The sequence below is a fragment of the Pholis gunnellus genome (assembly GCF_910591455.1).
Source record: "Pholis gunnellus genome assembly, chromosome: 21".
Taxonomy (NCBI): domain Eukaryota; kingdom Metazoa; phylum Chordata; class Actinopteri; order Perciformes; family Pholidae; genus Pholis; species Pholis gunnellus.
This window is the reverse complement of record NC_136548.1, coordinates 10,921,695-10,935,468: the sequence shown is the minus strand read 5'-3', so window position 1 is coordinate 10,935,468 and position 13,774 is coordinate 10,921,695. Positions and strand designations below refer to the sequence as shown.

Below are 13,774 nucleotides of genomic sequence, written 5' to 3'. Positions count from 1 at the left end.
TGGAGGATGTAGATGACACCGATCAGGCTGATGTGTCCACAGAATCCCAAGGTAATTGCAGCCTAATGCACACTTATGAACTTCTCATCAAAGGAGTGCAATTGCCATAACGCATTAGCACTCTTCTGAATACGCCCTCTTTGTTTGGTATTAGAAGAATTATCACATAGTGTGTGTACATTTTATCTTCATAATAAGATGTTGTTTTTGTCGTTGTTTGACGTGCATTTTTCTTTCATTTTTTAAGGAAGTTACACGCATTACTGATTTTCTATCATATGCATGTGCTAATGTGCACCTGCTCTTTATAGATGTGGAAATCTCCAGGTGATGCTGACACTCACAGATTGCAAGAACATAAATAAATACTTCTGCAATTTGCATGACTCTCACTTAAATATGTTTGTGTAAAGGAGGAAATGGGGTGGTACGCCTGTTTGATAACCAACACGTTTGTCTAAGACACAAATGTATTTGTTGTTGCCTGAAATTCCTCATTGAAGTTCAGCCTTGTTCTGTCACTTCTGTGTTTCCAAATGAGGCCTGTACTGAATCTCTTTAATAATGCAACAGTGTCTATTGTCACCCACTGAAACAAACACCCCTCAAGCCAGCCCCACCCACGGACCTGCAGTTGAAATTAGGGCTTCGAGCGCTTGACAGCAAAGTAGTCGTACAACATTTGATGTAAATGTTGCTGCTATTAAGTAGCTGTGTTAAATAAAAAAACTCAAATTTCAAATTACTTTCGAATAAGACAGAAAACACAGCACAAACCTTCTGTGCTGCACAGACTAAATAGACAAAATCATAACACAAAAACCCTCCACTGCCACCCAACTAGTCTCAGCACATCGGAGTCCAGTGTAATGCATTTCAGTCAGACGCAGGCCAATCGTCCCGTAGCACAATAGCAGGCTATTATATTAACAACACGGCTATGAGAATGTGGTGACCGGATTGTATGAGAGCTCAGCATGAAGTGATGCCCTGTATCCAGCCACAAAATGCTTTCAGAGCTGGACACAGGGAGGAGGCCAAGAGGAAGGCAAAGACAAAAATAAAAGACAGCAATAACAACACAGAAACACAAGCTGTAATAGAACAGTGGGAAGGAAGCTTAAGGTGCGACGTTAAAGATCGCTGGCTATAAACACTCACAAGGGGGCATGAGCTGAACAGACCAGGAAAAGATTAACAAGCGAAACCTATTTTTCCACATATTTGACACAGCAACCCCAGACCACTGCTTCTCTCCACCCACTCCCTCAGCTTGCAACTGTCTAGGGAGAGGACATGTGCTATGAGTGGTGCAGTCCTACAAGTTCTCTGGGTTTTATTTAAAGGATGAGTTAGACCGACAAAAATGGAGAAAAGGAAGACCAGAGCAGAGTGTTTCAAAAGAGGCTCAAAATATTTGCCGCAAAGTATTTCGGCATGGTTTTTCCTCTGTGTGCGTTCGAGGCAGTAAGGTGGAGGATGAGTGCAGTGAGCTGTGAAAACAGGCTGGCTCTGTCGAGGCAGGTGCAGAGGGGACGATGAAACTAAAGTCCATTTTGGTCACTGTCTTCCGTATCCTCTCTATGATAAACTGAGGTGCCGCTCGAGTATCTTTAACCTCCCCAAAAACATGTCAACTCCCTGAACTCAGGTGTTATAGACCAAGACGTTTTCTCTCAGGGTTTGCTGAGTAGCAATGCAAAGACTTGTACAATAAATGCTGACATCATTGTTACCCATTGCTTTCTGCAGCAAGGTCTGAGCCAAATCAGGTTGCTAAACCCGTGTCACCTTTTTAAAATAGACACCAGGGCACCTGCCCTGCCTCTATACTGTGTGTACTTCACAGCCCTGCACCATTATGTCCGACTTCTTTGCGCACCTGCCCGGGCTCGTGCAGCATTTGTACATATTTATGTGTCTCTTCCATCTGTCATCGCAAATACCTATATATATATATATATATATATTTGCACATCTGGAAAAATTCCTGTGCATATGTTACCTCCATCTGTGACTATGATTTGAAATAGCCTGGTGTATTCAACACGCTCCTGCACTTAACTTTAATAAATACTCAGACCTGTACCATTACCTATGAGTCATATTGCATAGTGTGACTTGTTTCAAGGCACTTTTAAGGGAAAGGAAACCAAAAGAAGAACGTAAATGTTATTGAAGAGTTAAATGCCTCCCATGCCTCTAAAAGTTGATTCAACACCTCTGTGGAAAAAGGAGTGTGTCTCCAATAAAAAGAGATGGGTTACGCACCCATGGGACACACTGCACTGAAACAGACATGCACCAACATGAAGGAATAGGGGCACACAGGCTGGGAAGACAAGACAAGAAAAACTCAATTCCCTTCAGTCTGAAGCTGAAGGTAACTAACTAGTCGTACTCTAAGAAGAGAGTGGGTAGCCCTCAGGAATGAGGCAAGGCGGTATAAATACTTCATGGCTGTAGAGAACAGTAAGGGCCACAGAACAGAGCCGTGTGTCCGGAAATCCACAGAAATGTACTTTAATAAAAGCTCTGGTGTGCCACAGGGCTGTGTTCTGTTACACCAAAGTCAATTTTACTCTCAACTCATGTGGTCTCACAGAGACGGCGTCCTCTTCTACAAGACAATTGACACAATTTAAATAATAAGTAAACACTCCTTTTAGGGTATTTTCAAATTAAGAAAAAGTTTGAAATATCAGGTTTATGAAAAAATATGAGGTTCATGTGCATGAAACTGTCTTTTAAAAAAAAAAAAAAATGCCCAGTCCCATCAGAGAATTAACCAGGATGCCAGTATGAACAGTAAATGGGGGCTGAATATTAGCAACTTGTTCGGTTAGTGTTGTGACAGATGCTTCCGCAGGTAGCTCCATGATTAATAAAAGGCAAGGCCAGTGCAGCTTGAACATTAATAATGCTGTCAACAGTTACAAACTCAATGCTAATGTGCATGTCAGTGCATAATTCTAAAACAAGTGATTAACATTTTGGTCTTGTAGAGACAAAATTGTGTCTGCTATCAATGGTAGTCATGTTGACACATTGCTCTGTTTGAGCAGTAAACTACACCTGCTGGTGGTTTGTTCTGCTGCTAACCCGAGGAATGTCCTTCATGAAGAATGGTCAAATATCCCATTATGCAGAGTTCAGGACATGTGATTTGATGGTAATCCAGGGCGGATTAATGCTGCTCTGAATGCAAAGGTTTGCCTCTCTCCTTGTTATGTAGTTGATAGTCAACATATTCACAGATTCTTCTGTGTTTCCCCTTGAAATAAATCCACATTGCGTTGTGTTTATCCACGCCTTTCACAAGTGGCATCAAACAAGGCAAAAGTGAGATAGGAGGGAACAAGCAAAATGGGTTACGGCATGCAGGTCTGCCATTATCTGCCACAAACTATTTATTTTATCCCCTGACATCGATATCATCCTCTGGGAAGGTTTGCCACAGTAATTGTTCCAGAAAGTGAGGCTTAGACCTGCAGGGTATATGAGACGGTGGCCAAAATGATCCTATTTTCTTGCACAACTGGTTACCAGCAGTAACAGCTCCCTCTGGGAGTCAAGGGTGTAAGGGAGAAAAAGAGGCTCATCAGGCGTGAGCACCCTGAACTGGCTCCAAGTCGCATGCAATTGCTTTAATGATGTAAAATCAGACAGAGAGAAAGGGCAGCGCAGGAAGTACTGTAACTGGAATACCAGAATTATCTCATGACTTAGTGCCTCGCAGGGGGGTTCTTGGGGCATCCATGGTCGCTGTGCCAGGGCTCTGTTTGGGGCCTGTTGTGAGATAATGGTGTTAATTTTGATAAGAATAAAGGGAAAGAATTGAGGGGGGAAATTCTTTAGGAAACCATTAATATAATCTTGTGTGGGATTAATTCTTTAGTGCAGCGGGAGTGTTATGAGGGCCATGGTGGAGTTTATTCACAAAGCGTCCCCTCCTAATCTGCAGTTTAAAATGTAAAGTGTAATTAAGGACACTCTGCCGCACTAAGGGGGATACATCAGTGAGAGAACATCCTCAACCTGACTGGGGACTTAAACCTGAGTGGGGACTTGCTACTAAACCCCATACAGCATCCCCTGCATTAAGTATTACACCCTGATCTTATTCCTGTGTTGACTTACATAATCTCTTACACCTGACCATCTTGTTTTTGAACATTATAACAAATGAATCCAAGCTAAACTGTAATAAAGGAGCTTCGTGTTTGTGTCTTTCTCATAGCCCGAGGATAATAATGAAGATACATCCTGAAGCAACAATTACCATGTTTTACGGCTCACTGTACCCACTATTGTTCTTCATTTCTTTGCAGAGCTGCCGTTCTCACGGCTCATCTGTGAAGGGCAGCAGCGTGGCACCAGGCACATCAACAGTAGCGCCACCTATTCTCAGCAGAGCGCTGTCTAAAGGGAAACGCTTCAGGTGACAATGTGCCATCCTCTTTTTTCCTGTCTTATATCGTTCACCACATCTAGATATGAGAGGCAGCCGGGCATTACAAGAAATGTAATCATCCTGCAATACGGTAGACAATATAGACCTCCAAATAATAAACAGATCTTTTGTAAAATTGTAAGAAAGATTTATGGTGATTATCATTTGGGGCCACTATGTTAATATAGACCTTGGATATACTCCATAAGCTTTGCTTGTGTGCATAGCCTTAGTTAGAATCTGACGTTTTATAGGAGGATTATTGGTTTGGCTAGGTTAATTAAATGAATTACCGTCTCTCAAAATAGTTAGCAATGAAGATGTCTATATTTACATGGCATGTCCAGTAAATTGGGCAAATGTGTGCTCAGGCAGAAGTGACTTCTTGCACACTGATAGGGGAGAGGAGACGTCCTCTGTTTAATTAATACGCAGAGTTAAACATTGGTTCAACCAAATTCCTTTCATGCCATCCTTCGAGTGACAGAAGATTCAACAAAATGAACAACACGATGGATGCGGGTATAGAGCGTGCTGTGTGTTACAATCACCCTATGTGTGATGTTTACAGAAAAGCTTCATTTGCTTTGATGATATGGGTGCAAGCACACTATGACAGTTAATGACATTCAGCCACACAGCGTGCAAGAAGTCATTTCAGAAAAATGTTCGCCCCTTTGCACCCATTACACTCATTGTTTGTAAATCTGTAAGATAAATGTCTACCTTTTACTTGATCTGATGGTGTTGAGCAGCATTGAAAGCATCTCTGGATAAGAGAGCAGGCTGTGCATAAGGCATTTATTTGAAGTCTCATTACACTGCTGTGCGCATTAGACAAACTAAACGTTATGCAGTGAGGAGATACATTACAGTCAGGATGTACTGTGATTAAAGGAAGCTATGTTTGCAGCGATAACGGGGAACTGAGAGGAAGGTCGTCATGTGCGGCTGTGGGGATGGTGCCGACTCGTCCTGGCTATATATTCCCGACAGTGTAATGCAGGTGCTTCACGGAGGGCAGCTGACAGTCAATCATGTGTTCCGCTTGTTCTCAGAGGAGGCAGACGAGAACTTGACTGTGATGGATGATGTTGAGATGCTTTCAGCTATTGACCTGAGAGAAGTGGAGCACATTTGGAGCAATCAGGAGAAATGCTCCATAAAAGCATGTCAATATGTTCCATCAATATTGCTGCAAAAGGTTAACTGAGTATCATAGGATTTAGCACTGGGTATGAGCATGTGCAGATGGATTCGCATGCCCGAATGCACAGCTTATCTGTTGAACTGGGATTCTGTGAAAACAATGTAAATATCGCATAAATCACTAGATATCACACATGCATGAGATAAAGATTCAAAAACATATCACCTGCTCTTTAACCAAAAAGAAGAGCAGGGTTTTAGGCTGTACAATGGTGTTTTGAGATAGATGCTAACTATAGCATGCAAACATGCTCAGAATGACATCCTAGTTTACCACATTAAAGTTTACCATGTTCAACATCGCAGGTTAGTTTTGGCTTGCTAACTTTAGTTAACTAACACTAAACACAAAGGACATCTTAGGCTGATGGGAATAGCTGTTTTCCCAAGTGGTACAACAAAGAGTGACCTTGACCCTCGGTTACCTTCAACTAAAATGCTTGACCTCATTGTGGCGCTGGAGGAAAAGCCAGGGGATCTTTAAAATCCTTAGAATGAATGTCTTTGAAAGATAATTCAGTCTGGACCAAAGACAAACATCCCTCGAGCCATGTGGCTAGTATTTATGAATTAAAACGTTTCCTCTCTGTTGCTTGTTGTACACATGTCAGTGGAGAAAACTGAACAAATCCATCACTTTGAACCAATCATTTCCAATTTGGATAAGTTCTGAATAAACTGACCAGGACAGCTCCTTCTGTTCCACCTGTTCTCAAGCATATTTCCGAGTTGCTTTGCCAGCAAAATCTGATGGAGATAACACCGTCCAAGTCAATGTATAATCATCACACTGCCAGTAGTCAATCATTGTTGTCGTTTGTGCTATTGTTGGGATTTGATCAATCCCCAGATCCCATTGTCATGATTGGATTATAAGGAAATTGTAGGCTAATCAATATTCTCAAATTGAGAGTGAAAACATGCATGTATTAGAAATGCTGTGTCGCTGTGTCCTGCTGGTTCTGGGTGTTTATTCTTGTCATCCTCCTCTGTCCCACAGTGTTTTCTGCCTCTCTCTCTCTCTTGTATGTCCAAAGGATGGCACAAACAGAGAATAACTTAATGAAATATGTGCTGGATTACTCTCACATCCAGTTTTACCCATTTAACATCAGGAGGTTGTTTTTTTTGTAATTGTGGAGATAAGCAGCTGCCTTTCAGTTTTAGACCTTTAACATTCAATAATTACAACAGCCTGGTGATTTTGTTCGCAAAATCATATTTGAATTTTTTCCAGCTTTCAGTTAATCCTAATTAAAAAATCAGCATGCTAATAGCGAACAAAACTGACATAATTCAGCTTTATTCATGTAAACTTTTTACAACATCAGTCGATGCGGACGTTCATGCTGGCGAAGACTAGGGCCAACATTAGCCATGCTTATTGTTCCACAGCCACGGACATTTGGGAATTATTATAGCCGATTATTTTTTGCACAGGGGTCCAGTCAGCTATCAATTAATAACCAGATGTGTACTGGACTTTTTAGTTTACTGCCTGTATTAAAGGGAATGGAGGAGTTCAGATGAAGGACAAGCTAAAAAATCGAAAGGTTTGGATATCTTGATTAACATTTAAACACAGTCCACCACTTCATACGGAGTCTATTTTTGTCATTTGTCACTGCCGCAATGCCAAATTATTCAAGAGCCAAAATCAGGTTCGGAGAATGTTTTTTTGCTGATTTTTGTTCAGTGCTTCAATGCAAACAAGTTCCAGCAGTATTTGTGGTTCAGTTAAACTGACACAATCAAGTGACCTATTGCCCACAAAGGAAAGAGTAGCAGGTGATCGACAAGGCAGCTACAGTGCTGAAATGTATTCAAATAAACTGAAAAACTGTATTTCATACTCCCACACTGCCGTGGGAGTTGTTTGTTCTTGTACGATATACACGCACATGGGATTGCAATATAGTGCAGTATAACTTTGATTCACATTAGATGTCATGTCTTTATTGCTGCAGACGTGCAGGGATCTGCTTTAAAGTTGACCACTTGCTGCCAACAGAACAGTTAAAAACAGGGTGTCGGCAGGAAGCCGGGTTCTAAAGATCCTTGATGGCAGCAGGATAGCGACGTATTCTGGTCATTTTCATGTGGGGTATTAGAAATATTCGCTTTTTAATGTACCAGCATATACTAAGAAGAAGATGTTCATCAGCTTCAGCAAATTGGCAGACAAATCAAAGCAGTGTTGTGTTCCACAAGTGCCTTTTTCACCATTAGTGGCACTATGGGTGACAATGTCGGTCATTCATTGTCCCCAGATCATGAATCATTGGATATCCTCTGACTTTTCCTCAAGTGCAACCATGAGGTTGACGTTTGTGGTTGTGAGTGAAAAATCTTAAAAGTATTGCATGGATTGTCATAAAAGATATTCAAGGTCTCTAGAAGATCAATTATAATGATTTTGCTAATGCTGTGACTTTTAATGTCGCACCATAAATAGGTACAAATCTCAATTTCCCCAGTACTTTGGTTTGTAACTGAATACCTACAAAACTAATGACGCTTATTAGCAAATATTAGCATGCTAACAGGCTAAACTAGTGAACCGTGCAAACCTGCTCATCATCAGCACGTTAGCATTGTCACTAATGTTAGCATTTAGCTCAAGTACGGCCTCACAGAGCTGCTGACTCTTGAGTCCAATTCTTCTCTCTATTTTCTCCTATTTGATTGTGCCATGACAAATGATTTAATGTGAATGTAATTTGTATTGCTTATTGGTAAATTACTCTTTTCACAACCCCAGTCTGATGCTTACACTTCAACACCAAGATTATTAATGCGCAGAGTGAACTGAATGTGAAATGTGATGCTTCTTTTCCACTCAACCAACAAGCAGAAAGGTCAATCCAGTCCAGTCCATCATATCAATGAGCACAGGAGATGAGATACATTTAATACAATAAATAGATTAGAGTGTGCACTTTGGGAAACTAGCGTTAAAACTGTGATATTCCCTTCTGGTTACAGGAGTAGTTCCCTTTCACTCAGTCCTGCCCAACAACGGAGGGAGACTAGTTACTTCAGGACCCCGCCCATTTCCAGAGGGAAACACAAAATATCGACAAATCTCATCGACGGATCCCGAGTGAATGGCCACGTCTACAAACACTTGCAGGAGGATGAGCCAACAGACATGGAGTCCATAAGAAGGTGAAACTTTCACTTTCTCTTTCCATAGTTTTGTTTGTTTGATCCTCAAAGAGGGAAATTCTCTTTGCCCCTTTCCACGCTGATGTCAAATAACCGGTTCAGTGACACTGACCCCCAGACTAACTGAGGTTAAGTTGGAGAGGCAGAAGGATGACTTGGGGAAAAATTAGTTTATGACTGAAATGCTCGCAGTCCACATCCATGAACTAGCTTGATGAAATCTGATCCAGCGAAATAAATGAGATCTGCTGAGCCCTCCTTCAACTGAGGCTGTCACAATTAATTTGGAGAACACACTTGATCCCAACTGCTCAACACCATCATGGTGCTGGGGAAGTCCAGGAAATGAGTCTGTGTGTAATCCTCCCTACACTTGCCACTGGGCTGTTGCTGTGAATGAAGATGTGATTTATCTGCAGGGTTTTATAAGGGTTGAAAATACAACACCACCCGCCAAAGCTAATTACCGGATGATGCACGAGTTCACATGCATTTCAAGATGTCCAGAATGGGTTGGTATTGGCTAACGCTCAAGTATTATGTATAGGCTTTGTGGTTAACACGTGAAATAAATAATTACATTTGTTGTAATGTACAAGCTAAATATGAAGCCATATTGACTGGCTGCAGCCTTCTAGAACAAGCCTGCAATTTGCAAAGAATTCATTTCAGGCATTGACACATCTTAAATTCTCCTCCTTATGCTCATCCTGATGTCAAGTAAGGACAGGGAGTTGCCCTATTTCACAGCTATCAGAAGTGAAGCACCGCTACTGGCGCTGTTTCAGGAGGCTTTAGAAGCAGGGAGGACTTTTGGCAGAGACACTTCTCGCCAGTTGGCTATCTGGGGGCTTAAAATAACTTACACATTTTAAAAGTACAGTCTGATGATCATCGCTGGCATGGGTTTGAAAGAATAGCTTGAAATAAAAAATCGTGTCTGACACATTTGTTATCAAAGAGGGATGTTCACCTCATGTCTTCGAGGAGGGAGGAGATGATCCATGTTAAGACAAAGTATGTCAGTTAAGATCTTCAGATTATGAATCGGGAAAATATTTATCTGTCACTGTTGATTGAAATGCTTGTTTTTCTAAGTCGTGTCATGCATAATGTCAAGCGGCTCTCTTCAACTAGTAACAATAAAAACATTGAATTATTTTAGGATTTACTTAAGGATGCAGAAGAGAGCATCTTTAAGCCAGTGCTATTTAGCATACGACTCAGGGACAGCCTAATATGCTTGTCAGTGTGTGCAACTTGAACGATGGCACTGTTATCAGAAACGTCTGTCGTTAAAGCAGTAGTGTCCCTCGTGCATTCCACACACTTAAAAGTGCCAAGCAATGTTTCTATTAGCATGCCAACCTCATTGAGCGCTACAGTGGCTTGTAAGATGCACTGCAAGCTGCCAAACTCTTTATGTGACCTATTTCCATAATTTACATTTTTAAACAAAGCTCCATGGAGCTCAGCAGTTCTTTCAAATGGTTGTGCGGGGAGATCCTCCAGGAGCGTAGCAGTTTCCCTCTTAACACACGGAATGACAAATAAACAAAACTACTAAAGAAACTAATGAGACTTCTTTTTTAAAATGACAAAGGCAAAGTCTGTAAGCTATAGGCAATTTAACCTAACACAGCTTTCTCAAGTGTTTAGGAGAAGAGCTGAGGGTCTCTAATCTTCTCTGGGATGAGATTGCGTTTGTACAGTTAAACAATTTAGATCTCATTATCCATTGATAATTCCCTCGCAGATCTATCAGTCGAGTATATTGCGCTGGCCTTCAGGAGGTTGAAATGACGTATTTCTCGACTTAACAGCTATACAACAAGCTACCAAGCTTACAGCCCCCTCCTCCCCCTCCCCCTCCTCCCCCTCCTCCAGCCCCCTCCTCTCCCTTGTTGCCATGGATACACTCTCTCATCTCTGGAAATGAGAAATGGGAGGTGGAAAGGAGAGTGAGAGAACGAGAGAGGGGTAGGTGAGGAAAGGAGGGAGATTGTGCAGAGATGATGAGTGCAGCGAAGGAAACATGGAGGCACAGAGTGCAGTAGAAAGTGTTTGAGGCGACAACAGCAAACAAACACGAGAGAACACTCCACGTTTTCCATTTTGTGACAACAAATCCCCGCAGAGGATTGTCAGTTTCATTATCCAGTGTCACAACATATATTTACTTATCAAAGATAAGGACAGAATTGTCGGTAAATTTGCTACGGGACTTATTTTTAGATATGTTTTGATCTGCCGGATTTACCTCCAGCTTGCATTTGCCCTTCTAATACCAAGGGAGGAATAGGAAAGAAATTCAATTATTTAAACTTGGTTATGCTACAAACAGTCTCTGAAGGCTGACAATAACACTGGCTGTCTCCTAAGGCTTTGCCAGGGTGATTGTAAATGTGAATTGAGTCTTCCGTAACAATATTAACTCTTGTGCACATTCAACTCATATACAAACGTACCCACTTGAGTCTGGATGCGTTTCCCTGCTCTCCTGTATTATTTTCATACTGAACATGATGCCTTTCAAGCTTGTCGGCACTGTTCCGTGATAATTCCCTCATACTTGGTGGCAAGATGCATCATCGTGCAAACATGCATGCTGAGACTCTCTCACACCCACGAACACTCCTACATTAGCCCCTATTGTCCCATTACAAATCCGTCAGACTAGATGTGTTCTGTTGGATTATGTAGTCGAAATTAGAACACACATGTTCAAGGAGACACATCTTTCCACATCCTCCCACAGGCCGGGGTCAGCTATCCAGCTGCTGTGTTCCTAAAGCCTTAAATCTCTGATAAGGCAGTCAAGAGAGAAGGGATTTTTCAGTTCATGCAGCAACAATACGGACTGCTCATGTCGAGGATTATAAATAATTACACAAGATTACGAAAGAACAATACCTAAGTAATATTTTTCTCGGTGCAAGATGAGTTTTTTTGTACGGACCACTGAGGGGAATGAAATCGTAAAAAGCACAATAGAATGGCCACTTTTATCTCCATATTTTATATTTTATTCCTCTTAGGAAATGAGTGCCTCGGACAAAAAGGTCACAATTCAAATGACTTGGTCTCTCTCTCTCTCTCACACTGCCATTTCTATTCTTTATTCTGCCTAAAGGTGTGATTCTGCCAGCGGAAAGGTCGGCGCCCTCCTCAGCAGGACGTCACTCTCTCACTTCGCCGCCAGAAAGGGATGGACCGAGGTCCCCTGCACCCGTCTGGATAAGGGAACAACCTACCTTCCACCTTCCCTGCGCACCCGCTCTGTGCCCATCATTCCCTCCCTGCAAGCATGTGACCTCGAGAATGTGGACACGAGTGAGCGCAACCAACGGGCGCTCCTCAAGTGGTACCCCGCGTTGGCTGGAAAGACAGCGGTGCCCGGGAGCGGTTCTCCCTCTTCGCCCTGTGAGAGTGTCGTGCAGGCGCCTGGTGTTATGCCCAGCAGTGTAAGCCCTCCCGCCACCATCATCGTTACACTGGGGTCGGAGACGAATCTCAGCTCCGCTCAAACACCCTGCTCCTTTGAAATTACAGTGGAACTCGCGCAGGAGTTAAAACAGAAAAGCCTCTTCATCCCCATGAAAATGTCCGGGTCTCAAAGCGAGATCCAACACGGTGGCACAAACACTCTTGAGGCTGGGACTGTGCAGGAGTCAGAGGGGAATTGTGTCCAATATTCAGCCAGAGTTCTGCACACAGGCGGTGGGACCAGAGGTTTGAAGGCAGCAGGCCAAAGAGAAGCCCAGGGACAGTGCCAAGGTCAGACGTCCCTCGTGTGCGGAGACGCAAACTTCTCCTTGGCCAGCAAAGGGCCCAGCTGCAGAGGAACTGGAAACGCTTATGCCAGGCCCTCTGCAAGCTGATTGGATTAACTCTGTAAAGCTTCAAAGACGCTGTATTCAATAACTGTATACCTTTACTGGTGGCACAGGATGGTGGAACCATCTGTGAGGCCACACGGACCAATAACAGAAGGCCGTCAATTTTGATGGAACATGAACAGATTGAACTGCAGACAAAAAAATACTGACATCTAATTATAAAGAAAAAGAGACAAACAAACACACATTGTGAATAAATGTGACTCAATAAGGAAAACAAAACCATGACTTGAGTGGGAGCTTGACTTAAACAGTGTATTGAAAAAAATGCCACTATTTAAACGGAGCTTCTACTTAGAAACCAAAATAGTGTGTCATCTCTATGTTGTTTCTCTATTGTAAAGAAATGAAATTATATATGTCATATAATATATGTCATATAGACGTATATATATATTTGACATACAATTGTGACAAAATAAAGACTAAGATAACAGTGTTAATTAAGGGCTTTGTTCATCTCAATCCGTTTTTATCACATGTGAAGAATGTCTGTGCTTGTGTCTTAGATATACTGAATAATCCATATAAATACCAAAGATGTTCAAATCACATCTGACATAGAATATGCCTAACCTATATATATATATATATATAGGTTAGGGTGAATTTAATATCAGGTCTCCCTTTATCTCCATGGCAACAGGCACCTGTAGCATATACTACAGGTGCCTGTTGCATATAATCTGTAGCATATAATCACGCATCCCCCGACCCTAAAAACAGCCACGCTAATTAAGTATGCTTTTTTTGTTTCAGATATAGGTAGCTGTTCTTCAGGCGTGCGTGTGTGTGTGTGTGTGTGTGTGTGTGTGTGTGTGTGTGTGTGTGTGTGTGTGTGTGTGTGTGTGTGTGTGTGTGTGTGTGTGTGTGTGTGTGTGTGTGTGTGCGTGTGTGCCTGTATTACTCTTGTTGTGGGGACATAAATGTGTTTACACAGTCACATTGTGGGGCCCTGCCTTTTTGGGGGACAAAATGGGGACAGTTGCACACAATGTAAATCCTTACATTTGAGTGTTGCGGTTATGGTTAGGTTAAGTCTCCA

General features: G+C 42.1%; 1 protein-coding gene across 1 annotated transcript in view; it reads left to right on the top strand.

Annotated features, from left to right (window-relative positions):
* Positions 1-12,711, top strand: part of nrg3b (neuregulin 3b) — a gene marked incomplete at both ends in the record, with an annotated part of 176,592 nt that extends 163,881 nt beyond the window's left edge. The window contains 3 exons of the mRNA XM_079182447.1: positions 4,332-4,441; positions 8,648-8,830; positions 11,964-12,711. Coding sequence (XP_079038573.1) covers positions 4,332-4,441; positions 8,648-8,830; positions 11,964-12,711 — 1,041 coding nt within the window. The remainder of the gene's footprint in view (positions 1-4,331; positions 4,442-8,647; positions 8,831-11,963) is intronic.
* Positions 12,712-13,774: the final 1,063 nt, after the last annotated feature.